General features: G+C 35.7%; 1 protein-coding gene across 3 annotated transcripts in view; it reads right to left on the reverse strand.

Moving 5' to 3' along the window:
* Nucleotides 1–12,960, reverse strand: part of STK3 (serine/threonine kinase 3) — a 466,952-nt gene that overhangs the window by 71,341 nt on the left and 382,651 nt on the right. For all 3 annotated transcript variants that reach the window (XM_025393760.1, XM_025393762.1, XM_025393761.1), the window contains one exon: nt 5,418–5,593. In XM_025393760.1, coding sequence (XP_025249545.1) covers nt 5,418–5,593 — 176 coding nt within the window. The remainder of the gene's footprint in view (nt 1–5,417; nt 5,594–12,960) is intronic.

Consider the following 12,960-nt stretch of genomic DNA (forward strand, 5'->3'; position numbering starts at 1 on the left):
TTTTGTTACTGTCACCATTTATCATTTGGTTCCTCACCTTAACTAATCAAAATAGTACTCTTCAATCTAGTATGTCAACTATTTCTGTTAATTAATCTTTCCTCCTCATTCTTGTTTTTCATTTCAATTTTATTCCTATATTATTTTAAGCTTGTGCCACATAACCGATTTCCCCTACCCTGAGTCTCTTCCTATCAATCCTTCATGCTATCTTCAATATTAATATTCTTAAGATACTTTTCATCATGTCATCCTCCAACTTAAAACCTTCAGTGGCTTTCCATTGTCTATTAAATAAACATTCAGACTCTGTAACCTTGCAAGCTTCCACCCTCTGATCTGGATCTACTTTTCTATTTTATCTCTCATATTTTTCCAAATTAACTACCATGGACTTGAAGGTTTCTACTTCATTGCCACCCAATATACATTATACTTTCCTATTGCTAAGCTTTTTATTACACATCATTCCTTGTAGTGCCTACCTTCTCTCTTTCTGCTATACATTTATCAATGCTTAGACAAAGTCCTCTTCCACATTATAATTTCATATACAACTCCAGCCTTCACCAAATCTCCCTCTTATTCAAAACCACATGGCAATGTCTGAGTTACTGTTCTGGATTACAACTTACCACTTCATTAATTCATACCTTGTCTTCTTAATACATCAGTATAATTTATTTTTACCCACAGTGCCTAGCACAATCCAAAGCAGAAAGTAAAATATTTGTTAAATTAGCTTAATGTTTTCTAACAAATTTTGGAATTTCCAGATAGAATGACTACAAAACCTATGAGGGGCTAAAAGTGTTTCCAAAAGTTTACTTTCAGGAGTTAGCCACTGGAAAAATAGATTCACAAAACTAAAATGAGTCTAAGACAGACAGTAGAAGGCTACATGTCAAAAATTGTGTGTATGTGAAAAATCTGAAAGTAGAGTACTGCAATGGTCATTATCAAAATCATTAATGAACTCTCATTTCCTAAATTCAACATTCTAATTTCTATTGAGTTTTAATTAACACCCTTTCTATTAGATTGTCTGCAAAGTGTACTGTAATAATTCCTTCCATCTCACAGCACTCTTTGCCACGTGACTTTGCTGTTCCTTCCATCATGAGGGGAAATTTATTTCCATATCCTTTGAGTTAGGACTAGACTTCTGACAGATTTTGACAACCGACTATGACAACAGTGACACTGTGCAAATTCTTTCCCCTCTTCTCTTATGCATTTTTTATGCAATTAACCATTTTCAAGTGTTCAGTTAAGTGGCATTATTTACACTCACACTTTCATACAAGCATCACTATCATCCACTTTTGGAACGATTTTTGTCTTGCAAAACGGAAACTGTGTACCTATTAAACAGTAACTCCCTATTTCCTGCCCGTGAGAACCAACATTTTATTTTCCATCTCGATGAATTTGACTATTATAGGTAACTCATATAAGTAGAATGATATAGCATTTGTCCTTTTGTGACCTGGCTTATTTCACTTAGCATAATGTCTTCAGTGCTCATCCATGTTGTAGCATATTGCACAATTTCTTTCCTGAGGCTGAAAAATATTCCATTTCATGTATTACAACATTTTTTTTTAATCCTTTCATCCATCAATGGACACTTGGGTTGCTTCTACCTTTTTGTCATTATGAATAACGCTGCCATGCAAATGGGTGTACAACTATCTCTTTGAGACCCTGCTTTCAATTCTTTGGTACATACCTAGAGGTAGAATTGCTGGATTATATGATAACCCTGTATTAGTTTTTTTTGAGGAGCCACCATATTGCTTTCCATAGTGACTACAACATACTTCCACCAGCAGGTGCACAAGGAAAGGTTCCAATTTCTCTACATCTTCCGCAACACTTGTTATTTTCTCTGTTTGTTTTTTGATAATAGTCATTTGAATGGGTGTGTAGTATCTAATTGTGGTTTTGATATGCCTTTCTCTAATGATTAATGATAATTATTGAAGCTTTTCACGTACTTATTAGCCATGTTTATCTTCTTTGGAAGAATATCTATTTAAGTCATTTGCCCCCCTTCCCTTTTTTTTTTTTCTGAGACAGAGTCTTGCTCTGTCGCCCAGGCTGGAGTGCAATGGCGGGATCTCGGCTCATTGCAACCACCGTCTCCTGGGTTCAAGTGATTCTCCTGCCTCAGCCTCCCAAGTAGCTGGGATTACAGGCATGTGTCACCACGTCCTAGCTAATTTTGTATTTTTAGTACAGGTGGGGTTTCACCTTGTTGGTCAGGCTGGTCTCGAACTGCTGACCTCAGGTGATCTACCCACCTCAGCCTCCCAAAGTGCTGGGATTACAGGCATGAGCCACCATGCCCAGCCCCTTTGCTCATTTCTGAAATGGATTGTTTGGGGTTTTTTTGTTGCTGTTGAGTTGTAGGAGTTCATTATACATTATGAATATTAACCTCTTATCACATATATGATTTATAAATGTTTTCTATCATTCCATTGGTGGCCCTCCACTCTGTTGATAGTGTCTTGTGATGAACTCAAGTTTTCCATTTTGATGTAGTCCAATTTATCTATTTTTTTGTTACTTGTTTTTAGTGTCATAGCCTAGAAATCACTGCCAAATCCAAAGTCATGAAGTTTTTCTCATATGTATTTCCTAGTAATTTTTTAGTTTTAGTTCTTACTGTAAGATCTTTGGCCCATTTTGAACTAATTTTTGTATATGGTGTAAAGTAAGACTCCAACTTCATTCTTTTGCATGTGGATATCCAGTTTTCCCAGCACGATTCATTGATATGCCTCTTCTTTACCCCCAATGAATGGTCTTAGGACCCTTGTCGAAAATCATTTGACCATAGATGTGAAAAGTTTACTTCTCAGCTCTCTATTCCATTGGTCTACATGTGTCTTTCTGACAGTACCACACTGTTTTGATTTCAATAGCTTGGTAGTAAGTTTTGAAATCAGGAAATATGAGATCTTCAATTTTGTTTTTCTTTTTCAAGATTGTTTTGACTAATTAGGGTCCCTTGAGAATCCATATGAATTTTAGGATGAGTTTTTTCTACTTTTGCAAAAAATATCATTAGGATTTTGACAGAGATAACAATGAATCTGTAGATCGGTTTAGGCAATATAAACATCCTAACAATATTAAAGCTTATGATCTATGAATATGTCTTTTCATGTATTGATGTCTAATTTCTTTCACCCATATTTTTGCAGTTTTCAGTGTACAAGTCTTTTACCTACTTGGTTATTCTTAAGTATCTCATTCTTTTTGATGCTATTATCAATGGACACTGTGCAGATTCTAAGTTGACGTCAAGAGGCCTTACAACCTTGTTTTCACCTTCTTGGAAGGCTACTATGGCCATGTAAAAACCCCAGGCTTACCTGATGAGATCATATGACCTAGTCAATAGTCAGCACAATTGCCAACACATTTGTGAAGTAACTTTAGAGAGACTGTTCAGCCCCATTCAAGCCAGTAGATGACCGCAGTCACTTAAGAAACCCCAGGTGAGCCCAGCAGAAGACACACTTAGATAAACCTAGACAAACTATTAACCCACAAAATTGTGGTTTTGATGAAAGTAAAATAGTTGTTATTTTAAGTCATTAAATTTTGGGGTGGTAGAAAGATTAACTGAAGCAAAATTAAATCATTTTATTTGCCATTTTTTAACCGTGATAATTTATTCATTACTTTGTAGCTCATTTCAAACTGTTTCTCAGAGACCATTAAGATGTATTCCACACTATTCAGCCATAAAAAAGAATAAAATCTTATCTGTTGAAGCAACATGGATGGAACTGGAGGCTATTATCTTAAGTGAAACAGAAACAGCAAAGTCAAATACTACATGTTCTCATGTATAAGTAGGAGCTAACTAATGTGTACACAGGAACACAGAGTGTGGAATAATAGACAATGGAAAGTTGGAAGGGTGAGACGGCAAGAAGGGAGTCAGGGATGAGAAATTACCTAAAGGGTACAAAGCATATTATTTGGGTAATGGTTACACTAAAAGCCCAGACTTCACCACGATGCACTATATCCATGTAAATTTAAAAAACGGCACTTGTAAATTTAAAAAACTTTTAAATTTATGCCAAAAAAAAAAAAAAAAGATTTATTCCAACTGACACAAGACAGAACTCTTTGAGGTTAAATACTCTACATTATTCATTATATTCATGAATAATTTAAAGCTTAAATGTCAGCATTCTAAATAATTCATAATTTTTAAAAAGTAGATAGCTTAAAATGAAATCTTATTACGACTAAAGACATACTGATTTTATTTTTCTAATTGCTTACTATGATATTGAAAAAAATATTAAGTAGACATTGCAATGATGTTTGCAGGCTAACCTGTGAATTATACTGCTAATATTTGCTAGCAATTAGTACTAAATTTATTGGGGACAGATTTTGAAACTTTATTCTCTGATTATTTAAAAACTCAATCACAATATTGAGGAAAAAAGTACTTAAAATATTTATAATTGCAAAGCATTTGGAGTCATGTTGTCTAAGCAAAATGGTTTAATATTACTTAAAAATTCTTAAATTTAAAAAATGTATATATTTACATATATCTAAAATTGTATTTACGTATACATACATTTATTAATAAAACTACAAAGGATTATAAAGTTATTTTGTTTGGAAAAAAAATCTTCTAGAACAATATGCAAAAGTAACATTATTATTTAAAATGTTCTTAAGTAAAAATTTACTCCACAAAATTTTCACTCCATTAAATAACTCATTTTGAGAATTTACTCTCTCAAGTTCTGGAAACAGTTACTTTAAAATAATTTACCTGTATTTTATGCATTCTTTAAAAGAAGTAAGAAGAACCAGGGTAGAATAAATAAAGAAAAAATGTAACAAAATAGGCGATAAGGCAGTTTTATATGGAAGTTTATATGCTCCTAGGTACAGAATAGGACTATTATTTCTGAGAAACCAAGTGGAATTAACACTTATCCAAATAGAAACCAACTTATATACTTTCAAAATTGAAGCAAATTCTCAAACTATGTCATAAATACCTTTGCATCATTAATTTTGGCAACTGAGTTTACTGACTGTCAGAAGTATCTCATATTTGCATTATTGAAAACATCTTTCAAAATAGTTGTCATTTTAGTTTTAAGGAGTCCTGAATATTTGTCTAAATTTGAGCTATGATTTATTTAACTATAAAAAAGTATTTTCTGCAAGTACATTTCTATAAGCAAGCTACAGCTTCACAATTCCTCTACCCACGTATATGGCTGTAAAATGAATATTAACATATGGTCTATAATTGTATATACATACACACAGTTCACATACATATGAACTACGCTTCTCAATTTGATGGTAAAATATAGAAGGAGAAAACATAAATGGAAGGATTAAAATGTACTTACAAAGTCAAAGTCTCCATCTTGAGGAACTTTCCAGTTATCAGGAAAAACGTTTTTGGACAAAGGGAAGGGTTCATGCATGTTCTGATTACAGTTTTCGTGACTCTTATTCTTGAAGTCTTGCTTATCAAAGTAGTCCATGAAAGATGGTCTTTGTACTTGTGGTGAGGTTGCATTTCCTTAGGTAAACAAAGAACATAAGGAAGGTATAAGTTCTTACATTTAAGGAAGTATTTTCATTGAAGTGTGATTTTTTATGAAGCCATATAATAAATTTGCACTGGTCAGATTCAAGGCCAACAAAATTAATTTCATAAAGAACAAAGTGAAATAAGAATTTAAAAATACCCAGACCAAATAAAAATTAAGCTGATGATTAGGCAAAGGTCTGGAATGTTTAGATTGTAGAAACACTTCAGAAGTCTAGTAGAATCATTACCGTAATTTTATTAAAAATCATTTCAGTTGTATTTCAAATTTCTCAAAGAAAGTAAAGTTTAAAAACTCAAGTGTTTTTAGTGGACTTTTTTTCTTTGCATTTAAGCCTGCATTGCTATTGTTATCGTACATTTTCAGCTGTAAGAAATTATGAGGACTTGGCTAGGCATGGTGGCGCATTGCCCGTAACCTCAGAACTTTGGGAGGCTAAGGTGGAAGGGATGCTTGAGCCCAGGAGCTCAAGACCAGCCTGAACAACATAGCGAGACTCTGTCTCTATGAAAAATACAAAAAATTAGCCAGGTGTGGTGGCACCTATCTGTAGTCCCAGCCACTTCGGCGGCAGAGGTTGGGAGGGTCACTTGAGCCTGGGAGGTCAAGGCTGCAGTGAGTCATGATTGTGCCACTGCACTTCAGCCTGGGCAACAGAGCAAGACCCTGTTCAAATTAAAAAAAAAAAAAAATATATATATATATACACACACACTTTTAAAAAATTAAAAAAGAAATTATAAGGACTTACTTAGTTTCCTCTTATATCTATCAAACTGCTTCCTCAGTGTTTCTGATTCCCTCTGCCCCTGGCTGGACTCCCACAGCTTCGCCTGCCAAACTTACATCCATGTCTCCCAACACTACTTCTCTAGCCCAGACCTTGCTCCAAAGTTCCATATCTAACTTTGCTTGCTATTAGATAACTTAATCTGAGGTGAGCTGTCAATTAATTTACCAGTTCTAAAACTAAATTCAAGATCTTTCCCTTCAAACCTACAGCTCCCCTGACATATTCTATCTCCACTAGAGTCAACCTTATTTACTCAATCCCCAAAAATAATAAAGTTGAGAATTAACTCAGACTCCTCCCTTCCCACCACAGCAAACTGATCATTAGGTCTTTTAATTCTACTTCTCAATACAGTTAACCATAACCCCTTTTCTCTACTTATCATTGCAACTGTCTTAGTTTAGCTTCTAATCATTTCTTGCTTAGGCCATTGTAGCAGCCTCCAAACTCGTCTCCTTGCTTCCAATATCACAGTTTTGATTTTAATTTCCGTATTGTCAACGTGGTGACCTTTCTAAATACGAACCAAACCATGTCATTCTCCTCAGCATCTTTCAATGGCTCTTCATTTTTTATACTGAATGACTAAATAGGAAATAAATATTTGGAATAACTAGATTTTTAATCTGGCTATACTGGTCTTGATTGGTGGTTTTCAAATTGGATTCCTTAAAGCCCCAGGGCTCCAAATAAATGTCCCAGAGACCACCAAGAAGGCATTTCCCATATAATTCTCCAAATAGAAAGTAAATTACTTTCTTTTTTCTTTTTGAGATGGAGTCTCGCTCTTGTTGTGCAGGCTGGAGTGAAATGGCATGATCTCAGCTCACCACAACCTCCGCCTCCTAAGTTTAAGCAATTCTCCTGCCTCAGCCTCCCAAGTAGCTGGGATTACGGGCACGTGCCACCATGCCTGGCTAATTTTGTATTTTTAGTAGAGATGGGGTTTCTCCATGTTGGTCAGGCAGTAAACTAGTTTCTTAAAAATTTTTGGTGGGAGTGCACCTCCCCACAAGGGGCCCTGCTGGGCAACTGTAAGTTACAAAAAGTATTTTTAAAATGTAAAATTGAAATCTTTCCTTCTGTAATTTACACTCATGTTCCAAATAAATTCCTCTTTCATATAATTCTCCCTCAAATATCTGAAGACAGAGGTAATGGCTCCTGTCTTGGCTGTCTATTTTTAATATAAAACATCCCCAGTTCCTTTCATAGGATATATGTTTCAGATTCATCACCAACTTGTTTACTTGCCTATGGAGACATTCTAGTCTCACTGTTCCTCTAAAAAGAGACATAATATTCATAACTGTCATCTGATCAACCTAGATTGCATTTGTAATAGTCCTGGCACAGTTTAAAACTACAGTTACTACTATGACAACTAAGTAACACTGTTAGTTGGGATGAGCTTTAGGGTCATTTTGGTCAAAAGAATGCATGCTAAGACTTATTTTTAGTCTTTAAAAATATGAGGAAAGCCTAAATCGATGCCTAGTTTATGTGGCAAATCAGAGAGTCTGGAATTCTTAAACAAACTTCAAAAAACAAAAGGGTGGGGTGAGGGAGACAGAACTGACAGGTAAGCATCCTATCTCCTCTTTCCTTTCTCCCTACTTTTGGATCTCTATGTGCGTTATTTGACAGATTGGGAACCTAGGTGAGACGGCTTAGGTGAGGATACGAGAGAGTGGTAATGGTGATATTTATTCATTAAAAAAATTCTGTCTCATTGCCTTAAAATAAAATGGTTTGCCATATCAAAACGAAGGTTTTATTGACTTCACCTTATGTGTTTTAAAAATTTTTTTTAAGATAAAATTTACCATCTTACTTCTGGGTATATATCTGGAATTGAAAGCCAGGTCTTGAAGAGATATCTGTATCCCCATGTCTACTGCAGCATTATTCATAATAGCTAACACATGGAAGCAAGCCAAGTGCCCATTTGCAGAGGAATGGATAAGCAAATTGCGAGGAAGGAAATTCTGACACATGCTACAACATGGATGAACCTTGAGGACATTATGCTATGTGAAGTAAGCTAGTAACAAAAGAACAAAATACTGTATGATTCCACTTATGTCAGGTACTTAGAGTAGTCAACATCATAGAGACAGAAAACAGAATGGTGGTTACTAGGGAATAAGAGGAGAGGGAAATGGGGAGTTAGTGTTTAATGGGTACAGAGGTTGAGTTTTACAAGATGAAAAGAGTTATGGAAATTGATGGTGGTGATGGCTGCACAACTTTATGGAAGTGCTTAAGATTAATACCACTGAACTAGATGCAGGCATATTTTGCAGTTATTGCAGGTTTGGTTCCAGACCACTGCAATGAGAGTATCGCAATAATGTAAGTCACATAAATTTTTTGGTTTCCCAGTGCACATAAAAGTTATGTTTGTTTGATTGCTTGCTTTCACAACGTCAATTTTCTTAAAGAAAATTTTTTTTAACTTTTAAGGTCAGGGGTATATGTGCAGGTTTGTTACACAGGTAAACTTGTGTCATGGGGGTTTGTTGTACAGATTATTTCATCATCCAGGTGTCAAGCCTAGTACTCATTTGTTGTTTTTTCTGATCCTCTCCCTCCTCCCAGCCTCCACTCTCTGAAAAGCCCCAGTGTATGTTGTTCCCCAGATGTGTCCATGTGTTCTCAACATTTAGCTTCCACTTGTAAGTGAGAACATGCAGTATTTGGTTTTCTAAAAGTTATGTTTAGGAGTGACATCAGATAGATGGCTGACAAGAGAGGCCTGGTGCTAGTCCACTCTCAACAAAAAAAGACCAAGGCACCAGATAAACAGCTAAGATTTGACTGGAGTGTCAGTGGGAGAACCCTGGAGAATAACGAGAGAGTGCAGAGGCACCTGTGCTGCTTAGAAGTCCAGTTTGGGGTGGCTGTAGCGTTTCTTAAATACCACAGTGAAGTTTGCTGTATCAGTTAACTCTTCCTTTCACAAAAGAATTCTCTGTAGCATGAGATGCTGTTTCATAACATTTTACCCACAGCAGAGCGTCTTTCAAAATTGTAGTCAATCCTTTCAAACTCTACCACTGCTTTATCAACTAAGTTTATGGAAAATTCTAAGTCCTTTATTGTCATTTCAACAATGTTCACAGCATCTTCACAAGGAGTAGATTCTATCTCAAGAAACCACTTTCTTTGCTCATCCACAAGAAGCAACTCTTCATCGCTTCAAGTTTAATAATGAGATTGCAGCGATTCAGTCACATCTTCAGGTTGTACTTCCAAGTCTAGTTCTTTCACTATTTCCATCACACTTGCAGTTACTTCCTCCACTGAAGTCTTTAACCCCTTAAAATCATCCATGACGGTTGGAATGGACTTCTTCCAAACTCCTGTTAATGCTGATCTTTTTACCTCTTCCTATGAATCACAAATGTTCTTAATAACATGAAGAATGGTGAATCCTTTCCAGAAGGTTTTCAACTTACTTGGCCCAGATCCATCAGAGCAATCACTATTTATGGCAGATATTGCCTTATAAAATGTATTTCTTAATAATAAGACTTGAAAGTCTAAAATACTCCTGGATCTATGAGCTACAAAATGGATGTTGTGATAGCAGGCATGAAAACAACACTAATTTCCTTGCATACTTCCATCAGAGCCCTTGGGTGACCAGGTGCATTCTCACTGAGCAGTAACAGTCCAAAGATAGTATTTTTTTCTCAGCAGTAGGTCTCAACAGTAGGCTTAAAATATTCAGCAAACCATGGTGTAAACAAATGTGCTGCCATCCAGGCTTCATTATTCCATTTACAGAACACAGGCACAACAGAATTAGCATAATTTTTAAGGGCCCTAGGATTTTCAAAATGGTAAATGAACATTGGTTTTAACTTAATCTCCACCACCAGCCTGTCCTTTGAAGCTCAGAAGCCAGGCATTGACTTCTCCTCTGTAGCTAGGAAAGTCTTAGATGACATCTTCCAATAGAAGACTTTTTCTTCTATATTGAAATTATGTTGTTTAGTGTAGCCACCTTAATCAATTATCTTAGCTACATCTTCTGGATAACTTGCTGCAGCTTCTACACCAGTACTTGCTGTTTCACTTTGTACTTTTATGGTACGGAGATAGCTTCTTTCCTTAAATGTCATGAACCAACCTATGCTAGCTTCAAACTTTTCTTCTGCAGCTTCCTCACCTCTTTCAGCCTTTACAGAATTGAACAGAATTAGAGCCTTGATCCGGACTAGTCTTTGGCTTAAGGAAATGTTGTGACTGGTTTAATCTTCTATCCACACCACTCAAACTTTTTCCATATCAGAAAGGGAAAGGCTGTTTCACTTTCTTATCATTCATGTGTTCACTAGAGTAGAACTTTTAATTTCCTTTAATAACTTTTTCTTTGTATTCACAACTTGGCTGTTTGGTACAAGAGGCCTAGCTTTCACCCAGTCTCAGCTTTCAATATGCCTTCCTCACTAAGTTTAATCATTTCTAGCTTTTGATTTAAAGTGAGAGATGTGTAACTCTTCCTTTCACTTTAGCACATAGAGGCCATTGTAGGGTTATCAATGGGCCTAATTTCAATACTGTGGTGTCTCAGAGAACAGGGAGGTCTGAGGAGAGGGAGAGACACAGGGTAATGGCCTGCTGGTGGGGCAGTCAGAACACATACTACAATTATCAATTAAATTTGCCATCTTATATAGGGGCAGTTTGTTGTGTCCCAAAACAATTACAATAGTAACACCAAAGACCACTGATCACAGATTACTGTAACAGATATAATAATGGTAAAAAGGTTTGAAATATTGTGAAAAGTACCAAACTATGACACAGAAACACAAAGTGAGCACATAACGTTGGAAAAACAGCACCAACAGACTTGCTTGACACAAGGTTGCCACAAACCTTCAATCTATAAAAAACAGTGTCTGTGAAGCACAAAAAAGCAAATAGCAATAATGAGGTATGCTTATGGTTAAAAATGGTTAAGATGGTGAATTTTAGGTTATATGTATTTTACCACAATAAAAAAATTTTTTAATTACCATCTTAACCATTTAAAAATGTGCAGTTCAGTAGCATGAGGTATTGTGTGACCAATCTCCAGAACTTTCACCTTGCAAAATGTAGACTCTTGTACCCAATAAACACCTCGCCATTTTCCCCTACCTCTAGCAACCACCATTTTACTTTCTGTTTTTATGAGTCTTACTACTCTGGATACTTCATATAAGTGAAATCCATTAAAGTGTTTTTTTTTTTCCTTTTTTTTTTTTTTTATGATTGGCTTATTTCACTTAACATAATGACCTCAAGGTTCATTCATGTTGTGGCATGTGTCAACATTTCCTACCTTTTCAAGGATAAATAACATTCAATTCTATGCATATACTACATTTTGCTTATCCATTGTCTGTCAATGAATACTTTAGTTTTTCCACTTTTGTTGAATAATGCTCCTATGAACATGAGTATAGAAATGTATCTCAGAAATCCTGCTAATTACGTGGTTTTGTGTTATTTACTCTTTTTTAAATAACTAAGTTTTTCTCTATGTGCAGATCTTTATTTGCAAGTAATCTTATTTTTTAATATCTATCCAGAGGTCTTTTTCACTTTCTAGTGGCTGTTTTGATGGTTGAGCCTAATCTCTGATTAAATGAATGATTACGATACAATGTAAACATGTGAATAATATAATTATTGGTAAAAGTAATTTTTATTTTTACCCTATGAATATGTTGTATGGATGGATGGGGGAGTGGACCGACTGATTTGACTGACAGGGTCTCTCCTTCTGTCTCCCAGGCTGGAGTGCAGTGGCATGATCTCCGCCCACTGAAGGCTCGACCTCTCAGGCTCAAGCGATCCTCCTCAGCCTCCTGAGTAGCTAGGACTACAGGCATGCACCACCACACTTGGTTAATTTTTGTTTACTTTTTGTAGAGATGAGGTCTTACTATGCTGCCTAGGCTGGTTTCAAACTCCTGGACTCAAGCAATCCTCCCATTTTGGCCTCCCAAAGTGCTGGGATCACAGGTGTGGGCCACCACACCTGGCTGAGTTATGTCTTTTAAATGTGTTTCCATCTTTACTTTTCATTAAGTCATAAGTTCCCTAATGCAGAATTCCAAATCCTTTACCTAAATAATTTCACAGCTATCTCTATCAATATGTTTTTTTGACTGTCTACCTAGATATTCAATATCTATGAACAACAAGAGCAGGAGCCATGTTACATGGTTTTTCAACGTTACTTTTGAATTAGTAGAAGCTATATGTATTTCATTACTAGCATTGGTGCACTGCTGATAACGTATTTGAGAAAGTATTGTGACTACTACAATTATTATTAGGTTGGTGCAAGTAATAATAGCATGATCTATCCCAGTAGAGTCAGAAAGAACCTGATTTTCAGAATATGCATGTATTAGTGGAAAAATAGAAAAAGACTCTCAACACAACTGTTTATCTAAGGACCAGTCCTCTAATTACAGTTTTAGATGGCTAGAAAATAAATGTGACAAGACATCTGGGACCCAAATGGTACCCACTGTA

This window comes from Theropithecus gelada, chromosome 8 (assembly GCF_003255815.1).
Source record: "Theropithecus gelada isolate Dixy chromosome 8, Tgel_1.0, whole genome shotgun sequence".
Lineage (NCBI taxonomy): Eukaryota > Metazoa > Chordata > Mammalia > Primates > Cercopithecidae > Theropithecus > Theropithecus gelada.